General features: G+C 32.6%; 1 protein-coding gene across 3 annotated transcripts in view; it reads left to right on the plus strand.

Moving 5' to 3' along the window:
* PRKD1 (protein kinase D1) overlaps nt 1-23,069 on the plus strand; it is a 404,980-nt gene that overhangs the window by 277,396 nt on the left and 104,515 nt on the right. For 2 of the 3 annotated variants that reach the window (XM_023501195.2, XM_031952271.1), the window contains exons 3-5: nt 5,692-5,823; nt 8,558-8,718; nt 13,561-13,584. In XM_023501195.2, the coding sequence (XP_023356963.1) occupies nt 5,692-5,823; nt 8,558-8,718; nt 13,561-13,584 (317 nt within the window). The remainder of the gene's footprint in view (nt 1-5,691; nt 5,824-8,557; nt 8,719-13,560; nt 13,585-23,069) is intronic. The other variant, XM_003756126.2, reaches the window with a different exon arrangement.

A 23,069-nucleotide genomic window follows, 5' to 3' on the forward strand; every position in this document is an offset into this window, starting at 1 on the left:
TTCTTTTCATTAAAGCTGTTCCCTACAAATAGAATCATATGTTTTGGGATATGATGACTGTCCTAAGTCATTGGAAGCATCCAAGCAGAAGCCAAATGACCATCTGTCAGGGATCCTATAAAGGGTTTTCATGAATTGTGTAAAATGTCAGAATAGATGGTCTGGTGAATTTCTTCAGTTTGGGGAGAGATCTAATGACCAGAAGTTTTTGGTTTTACTGTCTCCTAACTTCAGGCCTCGGTATGCTTTTTTTTTTTTTTTTTTTTTTTTTTCAGCACCTGTCCCATGATCCTAGCTCTGTTCTCTTTGGTCAAACAGAACAGGGAGTAGGCTGTGGTGTAGAAGATGCTATGCCCTAGTCAAAGAACCTGAGCTCACCTCTGTGATTTTGAGTAAACAAGCCTCTCATGATTCTCAGTTTCTAAATCTATAAAATAAGGAGGTTGGACTAGATACCCTCTGAAGTACTCCCTGCTCTGGATCAGTGATCTAAAGTTTGATGTCTCTGTGTTAAACCTTTTAGTTTGTCAAGGTAGCTTTCATATTCTTTCTAAGTCTCTTCTTGACCACATGTACATTCCTGGTCCCTAGAATCAATGCGCCTCTCAAATTCCTCTTTAAAAGTAGAGGAAAAAGTCATCTTTATGTTCACTATAGAAGTTTGACTTCTAAAGATTCTTTATTTTGTTTTTAGAGTTAATTTTTTTTTATAACAAGAACCAAAGAATTTATTCTATTTAATGCAACAATTTATAATGAACCTTAAAGGAACTACTGATTATCTGAGGATTTCTGACTCAATTACATGTTTCAAACTCAGTGACCAAGTAAAGCATGTCATTTTCCCTTCTCATGCACACTGGAGCATAACAATGGAGTGTGAATAGAGCAAATCAAAAAGATACAAATATAAGTGTAAAGAGCCTATTATATTTGTATACCTGTTATGTGATTTTAATTTAGTTGAGATTGACTGATGATAAAAGAGTGTTACTGCCTTCCAGACTACAGGACACTTTCATGTGCCTATTCTTATCAGTCCTTTTTGGCTCCAGCACTTAAATGAACTTGAATTACAGTGTTCACTTTGTTTTCTGATCCTAAGTGATTATCTCTGAAGTGCAATTTTGTGATTAGTTGAGACAGCATGCATAAACTCAGCTAATGTTGATTTCCCCCAGGGTACAGAACAGGTAAATTCATAATGAATGGATGTTGTGTTTTGATTTCAAATGAATATAAAAACCTTACCATACTCTGTAGGTTTTATTTTTAAAATGTATTTAATTATTCTAAAATTAACAGAAGAATATTAAAATTGAACTTTAGAAATACGGCATTTAAACATAAGTCAAGGGTGCTAGCTGCTTGTGAATGTTAATTCTCTTACAAAAAGAAAAACAAACTTATTTGCCACGCAATTTTTTTTTTTTTTTGGCACTATAATTCTTCAGGATTTAATTGCTTATGTCTTTCCCAAGTAACCTGAAGAAATGTCTGAAGCAATGTTGTCAAGGTGGATTTGAAAAACAGCAATGGGTATTCAGGTGGCATTTTTATAACAACTGTCCTCAAAGAAACCAGAAGTACTTTTCTAATGCAACAGTTAATGGTAGGCAACACATTTTATTATTACTAACTACATGTGACAAAAAGACCTGAGCTTACTTCCTAGCACATTTCAAACCAAATCACATATAATAATGAAAAATTTCTATTTGTAGACAACTACACGTGCCAAAAAATTCTAAAATGTTTTCCTTTCTCCTCCATAGTTAGACTATTCTGGCCTACAAAATGGAATGGTGTGAAGGCTTTCTGTGAACAGATATTAAAGTTGATATTTAGGGAAGTTCAATAGAAAAGAATATGAGATTGAGAATCAGAGGATGGAGCTTTTGCAAATCCCATTACTACCACTTAGTCACCTGTCCTCAGGCAAAATGCTTAGTTTTTTGTTTTATTTTGTTTTGTTTTTTTCAGGCCCTGATTTCCTCATCAATAGCATAACAGATTTAGACCTCATAATCTTGAAGTGTCCTTCTAGTTCTCATTCTATGTCTAGTACTTATTCCATACTCAAAACTGAATATGCTTTTGGGGGGATGTTGGGGTGGAACTAATTGATTAACCATATTTGGTCATTTTTTTTTTCTTTAGCTCCAAGGCTACAAGTATAAATGGTTGCTAATTTAAATCTATTATTTCTTCTGAGACCATTTATATTCCTTCTCCCTGGTATGTTCTCTCTTTCCTTGTTTAGTCACTGAAACTCTAATAGATGAACTAAGATATGATATTAGTGCATTTGCCAAAAGTAGGCATCTGAGATATTATTACTCTACCCTATCTAAATGATAGAAGCATTTCATATTTTCTTTAACAGAAGAAATCGATACTCCCACATGCTATATTGTTTTTACCCTGAGGATTTGTTTCTGTTGATAGCTGTAATGATTCCATTTATTGTTTATGATTTAGTTTCTACTTTAACTACATCTATCCTGCTAGGCAAAGATTCAAGCACATAAGCATCGAATCAAAAGAATTAGAACTTCTTAGAAGCCGATTAGAAGGACCCTTTCATTTTATAACTGATACAACTGAGGTATCTCATCATACCTGGAAGAGAAATGTATTTTGGCAATCAGCTTAGGCAAGCTTAAAGTATCATTTTTCCAGCTTCTGACCTGATTTAATTCATGGTTGAATAGAAACTCACTGGGAAAGTTTGGAAGCTTTTGAGCATCAGAAGAATGGGGCAAGAAAGCAAGCCACAATGAGCTGGTCAGATACTTTCTTCATTCATGGAGACTGGGCTGGTTATATAATTTTAAAAATGTGATGTATGACATGAGTCCATGAGACATGTCTAGTCTTAGTGAACACTTTCCATGGGCTTGAAGGAGAGGATATTTTTATTTGACCAAAGTTGACCAAATGGGAATATAATTCCATTTTAAAGATGAATAACATGAACCAGGTCATACCAAAACTACCATTACCATCACCCCCTTCCACTCTTGTTGCTTTTAAGATAACCAAGCCCTAATTATCTAGAAGAATACCAGTTTTAGACTCATTCTTTGAATATGTCAATACATCAAGCAACTGCAATTTCTTCAGTAATATCACTTCTTGTGTGGGAACTTAATTCATCTTTTACAATTCCTCCATTAAATAGCCTCTTAAAGAATTGCTTGAGATTTAATGTAGCTCTTGTGTTAGAAGTGTCACTTGGACCCAAATCTGGCATTTGACTATTATATGCAACATGGCCTTTCCATGTCTCTGGAAATGATATTTAACAATAATATATGATTTTTAAAACTGAGATTTGCTATAAAATATAATATATAATATATATTGGGCATATGGTTTTTCTGATTTTTATGTATAATATGAAGGACTTGGAATGGATGATGATTAAAATAACACCTGCTTGATGTGTAGCTATTAGTATATGTTTCTTCCTCTAGCTCACATGATCTGCAGTCTGTGAACTTTTTATTAAAAAAAAAAATTGATAATTGCTTCAGTATGATTGGTTTCCTTTGTAATCCTATGTATTTTACCGATTTAAAAACACAATTCTTATTAAAGAGCCCTAGGTTTCATCACACTGTGAAAGGACTCTATAATGCAATAAAGCCTGAGAACTCCTGTTTTAAATGGGTGGCTTCCTTTTACTTTTTCAGTGTCTTATCCTATATTATAGGCTGCTTTCTTTTGAAAGAGACCAGTGTATTATATTAATGAAATTTTATGCTTATTCATATTTGGTTTCTACCAAATTTAGAGCTACCAACATGCCACTTAGCTTATAGAAAGTTATTTTTAAAGGCATGATTTGAATTCACAAGACTTCTCCCAAGAAACTCAGGAAGTGCTCCTGTAAGATCTCCACAGAGAATGGAATAGGTAGAATGCTTCCAGAAGAATCTGGTTTTTTTCTGTTCTCATATGATTGTCTACTTCCAAAAAAGTTTTTTTTTTATTATTATTATTATTTTACTCTAACCTGGCAACTTTCAGCAAGTTGGCTCTGTTTTCAGCCAAATGTACTTCATTTTATCAAGAATGGTTTGAGGGTTTCAGTCCCTAGTTTCTCATAAAGTAAGAAACAGCAACACTTTCTTTATGCTCAGTTTTCATTTAAAAGTGCTGCTTTTAAATCACCATCATATTTAATATTAAATTGGATTCACTGTTTTGGCAAAACTAAATTTTGGACCTAATCCACCGGGTAAGTATCGATGCCATTATTGTCTAGTGGAATCCCCCTCCCTATTATCCAGGGTTTTGGCCAAAAGATTTATTGGCTCACCACAGATTTTATGAGTATCATTTATATGAGTGTGTATGTGAAAATCCAGTTATTTCAGTAAAAATATTTTATTATATGACAGGAAGGAGAAGGAAATAAATTGATTATACAAGTTTATGAAGGTACAGCTGATATTCAGGTGTGTTTTAAAAACCAGTTTGTGGTGGGGTTTTTTGTCCATTTTATCTTCTCCCCCCTCTATAAAAAGGAAAGCATTTGTCTGTATCATAATTATTCATCAGTGTTTGGTTTTTAGAATATGATGATTATCCCAGCTTTAGAAATCATTTGCAAATTCTTAGCAAGGCCTCTCTGGGTAGATTAAAGTGCACATTAATGATAATTTTGAAACATGGAATAATAATGAATGGAGCAGTGAGGCCATCAGAAGGAAACAAGTACTGGTGTTAAAGAAATGGCTTTTTAAAACTGTGCATAGACTTAATAAACACATAGAAACACACACAAAAACACTCTACAGCACAAATACATATGGTTTATATTATCATTTCCCTACATGAAGGTACAGTCTTTTGTGTAAACCTGTGATTTATTGTTTTATTTATTATTTATCTCTAGTTACTCCACGATGAGCTAACATTTTCCAGTAATTCTGACTTTCTTAGTCAAAAGTCTCCTACATTTTTCTTCTTCTCTTTATAATCTTAATAAAAAGATTATTTTTTCTTTTTATGTTTTTTAATATATTTTTCTTTATATATTTGCCAACAATTAGTTAACAATACACCTCTGTACACTAGACTATTAGTAATACAAAGACAAAAATGGAACAATCTCTGCCCTCAGAGAGCTTATAAACTTAACAGAGGAAATATGTTCCAACATGTACACATAGAAACTTTTAAAAAATAAATTATTAGAAGGTAATAATTGAACTAAGATTTGAAGAATGCTAGAGATCTTAGAAGCATAAGTGAGAAGAGAATGTATTTAATGAATAGAAAACAGGCTGTGTAACATGTATGAAGGAAGTACAGTCTATGTAAACTGGATCTTTTCAAGTTCTTTGGGAACAGAAAATTATCTTGTAGTCTAATATTACAATTCAAATATTCAGAGACTAGTTTTTCCCTTGATAGATTTTCGAGCTTTTTTTCCCTAAATTTACAATTTATATTTTGCCTATATTCTACTTCAGTCACATTTCAATCAGTGAAAGAATATGGACATAGAAAGGAGATGAGACTGGTGAGTCAAATATGTTCCTAATAATCCTTAAGCAAAGGTTAAGTCTAATAGGATGCAATTTTTATTATTGAAAAATTTCGCCTGATCATGAGCAAGATATACATTGGCTATTGTATTTATTCACTTTATTTTTCAGTGTTTTTATTGTTTTGCAGCCTCCGCCACCTTTGAAGATTTTCAGATCCGACCCCACACACTATTTGTTCATTCTTATCGGGCTCCAGCTTTCTGTGATCATTGCGGAGAAATGTTGTGGGGGCTTGTCCGTCAAGGACTTAAATGTGAAGGTAGGTTATATCCCTTATTAAATCCAAATCAAGGTGTGTTTAAATTGCCTTTTTCTTTCCTATCTCTTACCAATTCCTTCCTTACACTCAGATCTTTTCTTTTTAATAAAATTGTGATCTTAAAAATCTAAAAAATTGAAGATGAAACAAACCACTGACCTTAAAATGCAGGCAGAGACATACATTTCTAGATGAGGCTAACATGGGAATAAGTGTGACCCTGACTAAGTCATTTACTCCTGATTGACTCAGTTTCTTCATCTGTAAAGTGAGCAGGAGAAAGAAATGGAAAACTATTCTAGTATTTTTGCCTACAAAAACCCAGATGGGGTACAAAGAGTTGGAAATGACTTGAAACTATTGAACAACAATGTGAGACAATTGTTTTAACTTAATTATGTAGATATATACTGAAGAACTTGGTCTTTATTTCTTTTTTTTTTTCCTTGATTAAAGGATAGGCATAATTAGTGGGCAGGACAGACTAATAAAAAGTACTTGTTACCTGAATAATTTTCAAACCTATGGCCTATAATCTAGATTTGATTAGGAAAAGTAGACAATAGATTTGAGGTATACTTAACATCTACTGTGATAAAAGCATTATTTTTGATAAAAAAAATTAGAGAATATGAATTAAAATCTTATGAACTTAATCCCAAATAATGGAAAATAAATGACTGCAGCAACAGAATATATTGCATGTCAAACAGTTTAAAGATGTAGAAAATTGTAAGGTTTATTGCATATCATTTCAGATACATATATATTTAAAACAATAATATTCTTCCTCTCGAATTATTTTAAAAGAATTCTACTTCTATGACAAGGGGGAAAAGAATTACTTAGTATGTCTTTCTTACCTATGATTTACTAGTTGGTTTTTTTTCCCTCAGTCCAGTGTTCTGGGGGGGAATATTCAATTTAAAACTTGAACTTTCTGAATATTTCCATTGTAATGGGAAAAAATAAGTTTTATGAAATAAAAGAAGCTTATTCCTTCCTTCTTTCCTTCCTTCCTTCCTTCCTTCTTTCCTTTCTTCCTTCCTTCCTTCCTTCCTTCCTTCCTTCCTTCCTTCCTTCCTTCCTTCCTTCCTTCCTTCCTTCATTATTTGGGATTAAATGACTTGCCCAGGATCACACAGCCAGAAAGTGTTAAGTGTCTAGGGTCAGATTTGAACTCAGGTCCTCCTGACTTCCCTTTATTTTTTTAAGTCTTAGGTATCTGAAGTCATACATTGGTTTATCAGCATATAAAACTATTTTATTGCTTAAATGGTATAATCATTGTTTTGATTCCTATAGATAAATTCTTGCTCATCAGGCCAAAGAAGAGCTTCAAATACCATATTTTTCATTGTTAAGTTCTTATTCTTTTTGTTTATGATTAAATAATATCGATGATTCTCCCTGTGCTCTACTTTTCAGGTTGTTTCAAGAGATATTTTATTTTTATGTTAATTAGAATTGAGGATTTGCTTCCCCGTGTTTTCTTTGAGAAAGAAAACTCTGACAAATCTTTAAATTGAAGAAATTAATTAGTAAATAAATGACATGGAATTAAAAAAGAGCAGAATTGTTACCAGATCATGAATGGTATCATCTTCTTATTGATATAACTTACCAATGAAGTCATGTAAATTCACATTTCAATAAATTCACAATCAAAATAGCCTAAATACTTGGATATTGTTTATAAATACAATGTAATCTCTTTATGTATATACATGAAAACATTCTGGTAAAAAAATGACTGGGTGACCTAAGTTCAAGAATAGCTTATTAATTTGGTCAGTTAATATTTTGAGTCATGTTCTTTATGGCCAAACTTCCACTACAAGGTATAATCAAAATAATTCTTTAATTATAAACATAAAAGAAACACTTTTCCATGATAATAGACTCATTTAGGACAGCCCTAACTGTGGCAAAAGTAAGGGTTGAATTGGAGCAGATTGCCAAGAGCCATGCAATCTTCAGGTAAGACCATAAATTGTCAAAATGGTAGTCATTGAATCCCAACACTGCCTTGTACTATGGTTCTCAAATTCTAATTACATATCTGCTTTTGTAAATTTTCTAAATTTGGAGCACATTTATAATGCCCAAAATCAATTACAGTGATGTGACAGAATTTGACCACTGAATTATATCTATACATATGCAAATACATATCAGATATAAAACATTTATACACAGAGGATATAGAAAAAGAATTTAAGTAGTGAATATCTATATATACAGATGTATACAAAGAGATAAGACAGAGAGAGACAGAGAGGGAGAGAGAGAGGGGCACAGAGAGAACACAGCCAATAAAGGAATTTCTTTTGTTTGAATAAAGATATTTGTTACCAAAAACTTGTTCTTACCACCACCACCATCATGGGGGGTGGGATAGAAAGAGAAAAAAATAGATGGGGAAAGGAAATACAGATATGAAATGTGTGTAATTTCAGATGAAGTCACTATATTACTTTTTTAAAAGTTTTTTTGTTACAAGAGATAAAGTTGTGATCTATAAATGTTTATATTGTTAAAATACACCAATAAAACTTTTAAAAAGAAAAAAGTATTAAAGTCAAAATCAGATTTATATTTCAGAATTAATTCCAAGAAAAATTCGGGAAGTCATGTTCAAAATCAATTTATTCCTTGTTTTTTGTTTTTGTTTTTGTTTTTTTAGTGTGGTTTTGGATAACCTTTAATAGACAGGGTATTACTCTTTTTTCAGGATGTGGTCTGAACTACCATAAGAGATGTGCATTTAAAATCCCTAACAACTGCAGTGGTGTGAGAAGAAGGCGGCTATCCAATGTTTCTTTAACGGGGCTCACTACTGTCCGGACAACATCTGCAGAACTCTCACCTAACACTCAAGATGAAGCTCTCTTGGTATGGTTTTCCATTTTTCTATTTCCATTTTCATATTAAGGTAATGGGGTGGCATTAAAACATAGTTACAACTTAGATTCAGTAAGATGATATATGTGAAATGTGAAGAGCTTTGAGATCTAAAATAGGCAACTATAAATATACAATATACATTTATGCTAATTACTTTTCACTAAGATTGAATGATGAACAATTTAGAAAATCTTTCCAATTTTGGGATCTTTACTCTTTAACCTTAATAGAATGGGGATGGGGAAGAGAATGCCGAATCAATTACTGACCAAAAAGCTGGAATAGTACTTTTCTTATCATTTGTGAAATGAATTTGTCCAAATCTAGAAACCATACATTTAAAAAAAAAAAAACATTCTTTTGCAAAGCATATTAAACTAATTAGTGGTATAAATGAAGAATTATTGCAAGATAAAATTAGAAATATGTAATATTTTTATAAAAAGATGTAATGGTTATATTGCTGAAATTATTGGTATGCACTTAATACTTTTTCTGAAATATATTGGTATGCACTTAATACTTTTTCCATTATGTTTTGCAATAAACAAATTTCTTCAGGAAAACAGCAAACTTGAGATTTTAGGTTTTTTCTTTTTTTCCTTAGGAAAATTAAAACAGTAGTATTTATTTGAATGTACAAGAAAAGGAAATTTACCCACATATAATATTTACATATCTGATCTATTCTTGGGCTAAGTAAATACTTGCATTTTGTAGTATTAACTTGGAATATTGACTCAATTATACAGTCATATAGAAAGATATTCAGCCAAGGAATTTGAAGTAACTAGGAATGTCATATATGAATTAATTACCAGATTACAATTTAATCACATTCCTCCTCTATATCACTGCACAATGTGATAACTTTCTAAACACTGAAAATATGAATGAACCTAGTAATATTCTTCATTCTAAACAAGGCCACTTGGTAGCTGATATTTATTTTTTTCTTGAGTTTCAACTTAGTCTAGAAGATGAAATATTAATAAAATGTTAAGACATTTAATTTATTCTTCATGTTTTGGCCTGTTGAGCTCTTCCATTGAAAATTTTCATTCTTTCAGATTTATTTCCTCGGTCCCCATAATGTTATGCTGTAGTTTGAATTTGACATTTAAAATGCAAAAGAAATTATAAGATCTCCCCTATCATGACTGTTCCTTGACAGATCTTTGACATGTGTGAAACCAAGTCTGCATACCGATAGATCACAAGTAATAATAGAAGAAGGGCCACTCACTTTGATTTCTTCCCTAAATCTCAGGCTTGTGCATTAAAGTAAAGAAGATGAGATTTTCCCTTGTTCACTAGTCATAGTAGTTACCAGACCTGAACTGGCTCTGCATTATACTGGTCACAAAGTGAGGTATTTTCCTTGTTGAATGTAAAGAAGATAGTTTAACACAAATAGCATTTATTTAATCCTTTCAAGCAATTCTATTCTGACTGTCATCCTCAAGATAATACAAAGGAGTCCCAATCCTTTTTCTAGGCCAGAATCTCATAATTTGCTTTCCTAGTTTCTCTCCTCTTTTCATGTCCTCAGGTCTTGATGATCTACAAAAAGATCAAAAAGATAAAGAAACAGATAATTAACACTTGAGTTTTAATAGTGAATGGTCAGTTTTAGCCTTGACTTTTCAGCACGGTTGTCTTATATATACATTAAATGACATCACCAGACTTTCATCACAAGAAAGATTGTTAAAAAGAAATAAGGAAAGAGCTGATATAATGCTTGAATTAAGAAGCAGGGATTAGCCAATTTTGAGAACATTAATTAAACATGGCCAAGAATAGCTTTTATTGTTTAACACATATTTAGTTGTTAATTCTTCACCCAATCATAATTATAAGAAATCTACAAATATCCTTTTAAATAAAATGCATATCAAATGCAGTGTATTATGGTCAATAAATATTTTTCCTCAGTTATTCCTATAGCTTTGTCTCTTGTTTTTGGAACATTATGGAGTTTGGGGGGAGAGAAGGTCTTCCTTATGTTTTCAATTTTTGATCAAATAAACTCAGGAAAAGAATTACATTCCACCAACATAGATGAGGTTGTCAAAATATACACTGAATGCATTCAAATATTGCACATTCCTCATTTGAGGCAACCCAAGCCAAAACAATGTATATTAGTTTGGGTAGATCTGTCAGTATGCAAATGCATTATATTGTTCTGGTGTTTTCTTTTTGAAAATAAATGAGACATTTGTAAATCTTAATATGGTCTTCAAATTTTGACAGATTTAAATTCGTGGCTTACTTTTGTTAAGTTGTACTCTGAGTCAATTTAATTTGGATAAAAGAAAATGATAGAATAGATGTAAAATAATTTTTGTCATTTTCACAATTAAAATGCTCTACTCATTGAGTTTGCTATTGTTGAAGTGACATGGAGCACAAGAAATGGGCAATTATTTATTATTGCTACTAATTATTATCACCAAGAGGCTTACTGTTAATAGGAAGACAATCAAAGACATAGTGAGGTGGTAAAATCCTCCTATCTAAATATATAAATGACAAATAAATGGTCTCTCCTTTTTTCATTTAATCCCCCCAAATATTATATAAATAAAATATGTACTTTTAGTAATTTTTATTCATCATGTAGCATAGCTATTTGAAATGTTCATGAATAAAATTCTCTTTCCTCATTGTTCCATGAGATATTATATCCAGTAGAGTGTCATTTCAGTATAATGAAGAACTCCCTAGAATTTTACAAAGCTCTTTCTATATGCTATGTCATTTGATTGCTACAAATACCCTGAAAGGTAGGTGTTCTTATCCCCAATTAATATATAAGGAAACTGAGTCTTAAAAAATCAAATGTTTTGCTCAAGGTTACACAACTAGTAGGTATTTGGGTAAGATTTAAATTCAAATCATCCTGACTTCCAAGTATGGCATCGGTCCCATCTATGTCAAATATGCTAGGAAAGTACTCTTTATATTGATGTCAATTTTATTTTTGTACCATGTTTTGAAATAATTTTTAGTATTATGTACTAAATATTGATACTCAGATGACTTTTCCTTGTTACTTAACATACCCCTCTGTCCCTCAGAGTGAGAGTACTTAGTGAGTTTGATAACCCTAAACCCTTCTTTCTGTGTAACTCTCTACTTAACCCTCATAAACTCTATCCAACTCTGAAAAGAGAAAAGATATATTATCCCCTGCAAAGCTTGCAGTTTTTTCCTTTTGGGGTATTTCAGGAGATAATAGCTACTAGGGCTCACTATCACTGTTACATTTGACAATAGGCTTATCTGTGTCAAAACTGGGATGCTTCTTCACACAGCATGAGTCTAATCTGCTTCACATTCTTGATTTGACTGGGGGGTGCAGCTAGGTGGATGGGTTATTCTGCTTCTAGAATGTGAAGCCATCTCTATCCTTTAGGATAGAGAGACTGACTGTATAACCTTCAATACTCAATTTCATCTCCCTTATGCATGGAATAGGACTATCATTAGCCTTTCATTGCATTCCAATGCTGATTACAGTCCCTGGCAAGCATAAGGTGCTTAATAAATGTTGATTTATCATTTGACTGACAAATCATTTTAATTCTCAGTGCTCCTAGGGAACTCTCTGCTACCACAAATTGAAGGAAAGTTAGTGATGTATATTGGTAGAGGAAATTTATCATCTGGAACTCTCTACCATAATAAAATCCCAAATTAAAACGCCACCTGAATGATCTGGCTGTTGTTAGGATGAAGTTAGATAATGCACATAGAGATTTTATAACCATGAATTGCTGTATAAATGTGAAATACATATATATTCACAGGGATCAAATCTGCAGGATAATTACTCCACTTGACTTTAACAATGTAGTTCAATTATAATCCTTCTCTGTAAAAATCTACAATTCTCTTGCAACTCTTTATAATCATTTTGAAAGTGGAGTTTGTCAGATTTGCAAATCTGACACTTAGAAAGAACATTCATTTGGATCAATTTCATAGCAGCTTATGTGTGCTTCTTTTGAAAAGTTAACCTTTTAATAGAAACATTTGTCCAGGCTGGTTCAACATGACTAGAATGTGTGCAGTTGGATATCTTGTCCCTTTCTGACTGCAGATGTATGACAAATCTCTGATGATCTCTTTATTTCTTTATTCCTCAAAAGGATCAATTCTACTAAAGAAAACCTAACCTCTTTTATTTTCCCCCATTTTGTGGCTTTTTGGGGTGTCTTTTTGTTTTTATGCTACCTACATTTCCTTCCTCCTCACCCTGCCAGAGTGCCACCCTTTTAACATAAAAGGAAAAAAAAATTTCAGCAAAATGAAATAATATATTAACTAAATTTGATATTATATGCAGACTTTTATACACATAGCCTCCCACCTCTGCAAAGAAGAACTAAATTGGAATGAAACTGTTATTATTATATTTTTTCATCAAGCAAGGTAGAGTTCTGGGCTTGGAATACAAAAGATGTATATTCAAATCCCATATTTGATACTTAGTATTTTTAATTACCATAGGCAATTCACTCAGTTTCTGTCATCCTCAGTTTCCTCACCTGTAAAATGAAAATATCTACCTCAAGGGAGTTGTTGTGAAATTCAAATACAATAATGTGTTAAAAGTATTTTTAAGACAATATACAGAGGATTCCAAAGTTGGAGTGTAGTTTTAATTTATTAAGGTCATTATTAATATATACATATATATATGAAATTAATAAATATATGTGTCTTCTTCTTTTCCCTAATAACATTATTTTCTTTTTTTCATTTTCTTTTTTAAAAAATCTGCTCCTTTGCCTTGCCTTTCTTCTTCCCAACTTTCAGTCTCCTGCTAGCCCAGGCTTTGAGGTATGTACTAACTCTACTCTGTTCTTTGTATAGAATGTGTTTCTGTACCTTTTTCAAGGGGGAAAAAAAACTTTATTTTCATTTTTTTTTTTTTTTTTTTTTTTGCTGAGGCAATTGGGGCTAAGCGACTTGCCCAGGATCACACACAACTAGGAAGTGTTAAGTGTTTGAGGCCAGATTTGAACTTAGGTCCTCCTGACTTCAGGGATAGTGCTCTATCCACTGTACCACCTAGCTGCCCCACTAACTGTTCATTTAAGTCTTTGCATCTGTATTATCTTATTGAGAATGATTGGTTCAGACTTTGTCAATTATAACTAACATTATAAACATTTATAAGTCCCTGATATGGATACTGACCTAAGAGATATCTTTCATATGAAACTTTTTCTCAACCTTCTAACTGCTGGTGCCCTCCCTCCTAATCTACCTTGAATTTCACCACTTTTAAGATATTTGTATTATAATTCTTTATACACACACACACACACACACACACACACACACACATATATATATATATATATATATATATATATATATATATATATATATATATAGTTATCTTCTCCATTAGATTGTAAGATAAGGTCCTCTGAAGTCAGGATTTTCTCATTTCTTCTACCTCTATCCCCAGCACCTCATGCATGTTGTATATTGGTACATGATACTTGTCCATGGTACTTAAAGTAGGTTTCTGAATCAATTCTTGCTGACTGATGAAACAGTCCCTTCCCTCAAGCAACACACATTTTACTAAATAGTGGGAAGAAAAGATCACATGTATGAAAATAAGTAAGTATAGACTAACTATGAAGTTGTTGGAAGCATGAGTTCAATGCTAGCATTCTCCTAGCTCAAGTTTGTTGTTAGGACAAAACAAACTCACAAGTCACTGAACATTTAACTAAGGGAGGTTTACTTTGCTCTAATAGCAAGAATATGCAACAAGGATAGATACAGTAGCACTTAGATTCTCTGTGGATGGCTTCTCCATCTGGAACTCATTCTGGTCATCATGGTTTAGTGATAGAGTCTTAAAAACTCACAAAGTCTGGGATGTGTAGATTCCATTTAGGTAGGATTTTTTCTTCTTTTTTTAAAATAGTATTTTATTCTTCCAGTACATGCAAAGATAGTTTTCAACATGCATCTTTGCAAAATGTTGTATTCCAAATTTTCTCCCTCTATCCATCTCCCCTCTCTCCCCAAGATAGTAAGTAATCCAGTATAGGTTAAACATGCAGTTCTTCTAAACATATTTCCCTATTTGTCATGCTGTGCAAGAAAAATAAGATAAAAGGGAAAAACATATGGAAAAGAAAAAAAGCAAGCAAAAAATAAACAATGAAAATATTGTTCTTTGATCCACATTCAGTCTTCATAGTTCTGTCTTTGGATGCAGATGGCACTTTCCATCACGAGTCTATTGGAATTTTGACTGGAATTTTCAATGCCCTTAGTTGACATGCTGTATCAGGAAAGCTGGGACAAGTTAATTCCCAGAAACTTCTTTGTCCTTTTACAGTTGTACAAATTCATTTCGAGTCAGCAAAACAAACAGATAGGGAGATCAAGAAAGAGGTTGTGTAGAAAAGAAACTCCAAACTGTATTGTGAAGGAAGTGGGATTTTCAAAGAGACACAGGTGAAGAATACAGTACATCACAGATATAGGTAACCATATGCAAAGGTATGGAGACAGGAGAGATGGAATCTTGCATATAAGGAACAACTAGCATAAAAATTAAACCAAAACAGAGTTTGTAAAGGGAGTAGTTAGATAAAATGATTGTAAAGCAAATGGGAACTAATCATGAGTATGCTGGACCCAGCTCTAACCTGCTTTGAAAAGTCCATTGTTAAATTTAGTTTAAATGTTTATGCCTCAGAGATCATAGTAATATCGATCACAGCTTAATTTATTATTTGGTTGATTGTCTACCCTTAAGAAATTGTTAATGCATGCTAAAGTTAAAAGTATGACTACATATATTCCTCTTCTCCCATTGGATTATTAAATATTTATTAAAAACATCCCTGCTTTACTATGTAAATACTCTCTGAACTTCACAGATATGCAGTAAATGGAAGACTTAGAGAATCAAGATATGACTAGACTGGAGGCCTGGTGACTATAAGCTAATGATAGCTAGCTAGCTAGATAGATAGAGAGATAGATATATGCCTCTCATTTATATATTAAAGTTTGCTTTATATCCATTATCTTATTTGAACCTCACAACATTCCTAGAAGTAAGGAAAAGAATTTAATTGATTTCTTGCAGAACTCCAAAAAGCACACAAAATTTCATTTCAAAGATTTGAAAAAGATTAATAGCTTTATCTGAAATGATTGAATAATTAGACATGATATCAAATTCTTCTCCCAGTTTATAGATAAATCTAGAGAAACTCATATTTTCTGTACATATATACAGAGAACATATTGCAAAGTTCTGAAGAGAATATGGGGATAGGACATATTGTTGTAGCTGTATTTCAAATGTTTTTTTTTTACAATAAGGGGCTTTCTCATATTGAGCACAACATAATTTTGTTAGGAGAGAGAGAGAGAGAGAGAGAGAGAGAGAGAAACAGACAGACAGACAGACAGAGACAGAGACAGGCAGAGGGAGGGAGGAATAGAGAAAGAGAGAAAAGAAAGGAACAAAACAGAGAAAGTAAAGAAAAAAAAAAGATTTTGTCTAGGTAGAAATACCAAAATCTCAATCAGAGAGGAAATCATATTTGGAAATTATCCAAAACAGACACACAAAAGATTTCCTTTCTGAAGTTTTTAATTAAATAAAATGGAAAATGGTATTTGGCCTTTTTCCTTTACATAACTTAAACCTCCAACAGCTTGGAATGCCTTAAAAGAAATTTAGAGAGCATGCTAAACACAATGATGAACACAATGTCCTTTTTTGTGGTGAGTTAAAATAGCCAGACCATTTTTGTTTTTACATTTCTATCTCTGGTCATAAGATGTTTCACTTAGTATTTTTCTTTATAGTGATACAGTCTTCAGAGACCATTATTATTATTCATTCTAAGTCATTTCTTAAAGCATCTCACACAATTAAACTAATTGAAAGCACAACCAAAATGCTCTTGTCTAAATCTCATTGAAGAATTAGGAATTTGTGACTCTTGAGGTCTAAGAGGAGGAGATGTGTGTGTGTCAGTAGTAAGCTCCTAATTACTCTAACATGAAATTCTATTTCTATAATTATATATTATCCATATACTAGAGGATTCTTCCTCCAAAAACTTGTCTTGATAGCCAAATACATTTTATTTACTTTTTCTATATATATAAAAAATGTGTTTTCATACCATTTAGCTATTAAAAGCATTTAATCTTATCTTTCAAAACACCAGGGCATAGGGTAGGACAGTGGCAAGAAGTTGACTTTTGAGTTCTAAACTCTTAGTTCTGGTATCTGGTATATGAGTTCACAGTCATTGATCTTTCTGTACCTCAGCTTCCTCAGTTGTCAAAAGATAGACTCAAGAGTTTCTAGGTTCCCTTCCAGATTTAAATTTATGATCCAGTAACAGTGGACATGGCCCAGAACTAAATGGAGGAAATGTAGTTTGGACTGGGAAATTAAAATAATATCTTATATTGAGGGTATTAAAGTAGGTAGCTGAATAAATTATTGATTACTTGATGAAAAAATCCCTTCCTTCAAGGAACATACATTTTACTAAGTGGTAGGAAGATCACATATATGCAGATAAGTAAGCGCAGACTAACTATGAAATTGTTAGAGACATAACTTCAATGCTAGCATTCTCTTAGGATTAATATTTTCCAATGATGTTGTTACTTGACCAGTATGGAATTCTGCATCTCCAAAGAAGCACAATGCAAGTCATCCAAAGGCCAATTTAGAGATGGATGCTGGACAAAAACTAGATAACACTCAATTACCAAAAATAATTTACTTTTTAGAAAAGGTAAAAAAAAAATCATCTAGGACATAGGTGAACAGAACAGGAGGTAGATTATTCAGGTAACAAAAGCAAAGGATCACTCATTATTAGCCATAGTGCTAGTATGTAATAAAATATTAAAGAATCAAAGAAATGTTGGGGTGTGACTGGATGGAGGAAAAGGAAAGATTGGCAATGAAGAATATTCAAGAAAAGACTGGAAGAGAAAGTACCAATCATGTTGTTAATAATACAAATTGCTAGGAAGCATGTGCTTTGTTTTTAATGAGTATCTATCTAAAAATAACCTCATTGTGTGCTTGTTCTCTGAGGAGCACTTTTTATCTTCTGGGAGAATTAGGAAGTTTAGATAAAACATTATCACTGGAATTTATGGTCGTGTTGGTGATACAACAAGATCATTTAAGTCTCTCCATCTATTTCTGTCAAAAAAAGACCATTGTACATATTTGATTTACCAAATATATGGTGGCAAATAACTACATTCACATTGCTAAAATACCATTATCTTTAGGAAAGGAGATAGGGGCTGAACCTCTTATTTCACTGTTAAAGGAAATTCCCTGGTGAGCAAATTCCATTCACCAAAGTAGTTCAGAACCATCTCTGCTTAGTAGTGTTATTACCACTTAATTGCTAGTCTTAGGAGCTCAGAACATCAAGAAGTTAAATGGTTTGTCCAAGGCCATAGAGCCATTGATATGTTAGAGACAAAAATTAATATCCAAATCTTCTTGAGCCAAGGCCAGCTCTTTGTCCACATTTACCATGATACTTCTAATAATCTGTAAGTAAATTTAATAGAAAATAATATATAAGCAGATAAGAAAGGAATAAAATATTCTGTGAGTTTTGAGGGCAGAAGAGTGATTATTAAATAAGGGAATGATTTAATATTTTGAAGATAGCTAAGAAGTCAGTAAGTTCTTTTGTGAATAAAGAGATTATATCATTTCAGGTATAGGGAATAACATGAACAAAAAGAAAGAGAAAGAAAGCATAGGGTATATATTAAAGAATGCTGAGTAGTTCCTACTACTTCCCCAAATTTATATTAGTATTTGGCACAATATCTGATATATAGTAAACATTTAATAGATGTTGATTGATTAATTCTATTCCCTATCATACACACATGGAACAGAGTAGACATAGAGCCCTCACTCTGGCTAGTCACCACCTAGATTTACAAATTTCATTTATAATGAGAAACTGGATAAAAGAAAATAGTAGGGATATCTCAAGGAAATCACATGGCTGGAAAACTAAAGTACTTACCTTATTGACTTGGGGTAAAGAAATATCATGTTTGTAGGTGAGTATACTGAATTCATGTCATCATGTGAAAGTGTCAATGGGAGGTTTAGAGCCATGATTTTTGGTAACTCCTGAGACTGCCTTGTCTGATACCATTCTTCACTCCTCTGCTAAGAATCTTAACCAAATGAACACCAGTTGCAGTGACTTTTCATACCCATAGGTAAATATGAACTAGTAAGACCTCTAACAAAAGGCTCCCACTTTCATAGGATCATAGATTTAAAGCTAGAAAAAAACTTAGAACTCATTGTTGAACAAATTGTTGAAATTGTTCATCCTGTGCTTATAAAGAACACACCTGGCTATCAAATAGAAGTTCAATGATTGTAAATACTTTTTCCTTCATATTAATATTCCTTGGAAACTACTTTTTGGATAAGTATCTCATGAGAGGATTCCTGTAATGGGCTGAGGTTTGAGTTGATGCACTGAGGTTCCAAGTACGTGAGGCTAAATAGTAATTGGGCTACACTCTATTAATATACATGCTTGGATAAAGAATGGCCCCCGCCCATTCTCCATGCAAGTCCTGATGTGTTGTATAGGAAATGACGATTTTGGTGGGTGGAGGCAGAGGGGCAGGAAGAGAAGCTGGGAGAGATTAAGCCTGGGTTCCATACTCCTAGCTGCTGGTCGTGTGGTTGCTGGTCTAGCTAGCTTCTTGACTCAGCTGCACACATTGCTATTGCCCATTCTCTTCCACCTGCAATCTTTCTTCACTGAGAATAAAGACTGACGATTTTCCCCTAACCTGAATTCCTGACTCCGGCTGATTTTAAAATACGTGATCTTCACAGATTCCAAGGCAGGCATATAAACTACAGGGAATAGAGCTTTGGACTAGGAGTCCGGAAGACCTTGCTCTGATTTTCTCTCAGATATTCTCTCTGTCTCGCTGTCTCTCTGTCTCTGTCTCTGTCTTTCTCTCTGTCTCTCTGTCTCACTCTCTCTCTCTCTCTCTCTCACACACACACACACACGCACATCTTAGGCTAATCATCTCCATTACCTTTGTAAAAATCTAGGATTCTATGAACTCATATATAAAATTAGAAAAAGATGGGATCTCAGTGATTCTAGGAGAAATTTCCTGCTTAAGTTTCCACTTCTAAAATTGAAATTTTGTTGCTTTCTATAATGAAAATATGAGATAATGAGATGCTCAGAGATAATGAGAATTCATCCTATTGCTGCTTCCTCAGTTTCCGCCATAGTTCCACCATGTTTTGTAGGAAAACATTATGCAAGTTTATGCTAATTGCTTTCTATGAAGACAGAGATAATGAGAATTCATCCCATTGCTATTTCCTCAGTTTACACCATAGATTCCTCATGTTTTCTAGATATTAGGACATTTAACTGTGGTCTTTGTTTATCTTTAAAAAAAAAAAATAGAGGCAATTGAGATTAAATGACTTGCCTAGGATCACATAGCTAGTATCGGAAGCCATATTTGAACTTATGTCCTCCTGATTTCAGGGTTGGTGCTTTTATCTACTGTACCACCTAGCTGCCCCTCTGCTGATCATTCTTGCTTAAGGCTGTGACTTTCAATTAGTACTTGAATGTCTGTTTACTTCCTGCCAAACAAACAGGTAGTATTTTCAGATGGTCAGTCAGGATGCATTTGCAAACTTGATAATATGTATGTATTAAATAATATGATAAATGTTAAATGTTTTCCAAACCTAAAAGTACTATGTAAATGTGAATTCTAATTGAAGCAGTTAGGTGGTAAAGGGGTTAGATCACCCTGGACTTGGATGTCAGGAAATATGGAGTTTATATTAAGCTTCAGGCACTTATTATGTGACTGGGCTACTCAGTGAAGCTATTTTTACCTCAGTTTCCTTCTATGTAAAATGGAGATAGTAATAGCACTTATATCACAAGGTTATAATGAGGATCAAATGAGATTATATTTGCGCAAACCTTAAAGTACTTTAAAAATGTTAGTTATTATTGTTGTTACTATTATATCATAGTTGATATAAAGATTGAGTTTTCATTTTATTTCTAAGCAAATCTTTGGATACATTCCTTAATTTAAACTATAGGGTTCATTTTTAAGAAATTCTTTTATGGTGATTCTATATTTAGCTACCAGATGCATTTTTATGGGTATAATTATTATTACAATGCCAAACCTACCAGAAGCCTATTGATCCAATATAGAATCTGAATGCTTCCTGAGTACCCAATATCATTTCTAAAATAGTTAGTTTACCTTGAAACTCATAGCTCATAGAGATGGGGGAGGGGGGTATGTGTAGAAAGATAATAAGCATTTATAAAGTACCTACTATGTCAATTTACTAAGTGTTTACAAATATTACAAAGTTATTAATATTTCAGGTACCATATGAGTAGAAATTTCTAAAAAAAAAACCTTCTATTAATAGATGAATTATTATCCTAGTACCAAATATTGGCTTCAAATCATTAAGCTCATTGCTAGCCAGGAAATGGTCCTCAATTATACGCTGAGTTAAGGGTTTCATGGCATGCCTTTTCCACCTTTATGTTGATATCCATAAAGATGACTATAACCTCTCAATGATCAAAACGCTATTTGAAATATCTAATTTTTCTAAATTTCAGTGATTTCTGGAAATAATAATCTAGTTTGTTTTTCTAGACAAATTAATCTTTTTTAAAATTTTTAATAGTATTTTTCTAAATATATGCAAAGAGTTTTCAACATTCACCTTTACAAAACTTTGTGTTCCACATTTTTCTCCGTCTTCCTCCCTATCCCCTCCCCAAGAAAGCAAGCAATCTGATATAGGTTAAACAAGAAAAATCAGATCAAAAGGAAAAAAAAAACACAAGACAAAAACAAACATTTGGGTTTTTTACAAAATTAATGAACATTAACATTTCAATGCTGGATTTAAAATATTTTATAGATTTAGTGGCTAGTGCAAATATGTAATCATCATGAAATTAGTTTTCAGGAATACCTTGTTTGTTCAGATCTATGTTTTCATTGGTGTAGGAAACCTCCAATGAGAGGATCCTTCTGCCGGTGTATATTGGAAGTTATCCTACAATTTACAGTCTTAAAGAGTAGCCTGGCAAACAGGACTTGAATCCACATTGATGTCAATAATGTCTAATAATTTCACTTTATTGGACATTAAATGTCCAATTTATGTCCAATAAATGTCAAGAGCGGCTCCCATTCAAAATTTTATTGAAATAGACAATTTCTTACATATTACTTATGCCCTTAGAGAGAGGCATTTCCTCTTTATACCATTCTCAAAACCAAGGCTTGGGCCCACAATTCTTATCATTTTACCATTGTTTTTTCTCTTACTAGATGCAGGGCATACTTCATTCAATAGTTATTTACACCTATGTGTACTTTAAGAAGTATACCGTAATCAATCCAAGTACATCACATATATCAAGTATTTTAGGAAGATGCTTTATGACATTTAAATTGTTTTTTAAATCAGAAGTAACAAAGGATTTTTCAGGGATTATTTAATATGACTTTGTCTTCTAATGCTAATTGTTATATAGAAAAGCAAGCTACTTTTAGCTATTATTCATTTGCAGACTGTAATGATATTTGTCCATCCATTTTTGGCTATTCTCAACATCTTGACAGCCTCAAAGAATTTACTAGAAAAAGAAATTGTTCACACCAACAGAGCTCTGTGTGTCTAATCACTGTAGAGCTTACTGCTTTGAAGTTTTCTTTTTATGTTCTTAATTTAAATAGCATGAATTTTATAAACTGCAGATAATATTTAGTTCAACTCCCTGTTGTGGGGAGACGTGTTTTATAAATAATAAAATGCTGCAAACTGCTATTATTTTCCCTATTTTTTTTTTAGTGAGTCATATTTAATTAAGACAAGTGTTGTACTAAAAGAAAAATCTAAGCTTGGCTGCATGCATTCCTAGAAAATCTCCCAAGAAATGACTCACTTGATTACTGTTTTAATTTAACAAAAACTTCCAAAGACAAATGAAAATGTAATTGGGCTGCACTAATTGTGTGAGGCTGGATATGCTTATTACCCTAACATAGCTTTCTAATCTCCAGCATAGATTCTTTGTTCCTCCACCACATACACACATTCCTTAAACTTTGAAAAAATAAAAAAATCTTTGATCAACAAGTGAAAACATGACACTGTCATACCCAATTAATATTTTCCAGTGTAGTGAAAGTGAATCTAAAAC

Source organism: Sarcophilus harrisii, chromosome 2 (assembly GCF_902635505.1).
Source record: "Sarcophilus harrisii chromosome 2, mSarHar1.11, whole genome shotgun sequence".
NCBI classification, from domain to species: Eukaryota; Metazoa; Chordata; class Mammalia; order Dasyuromorphia; family Dasyuridae; genus Sarcophilus; species Sarcophilus harrisii.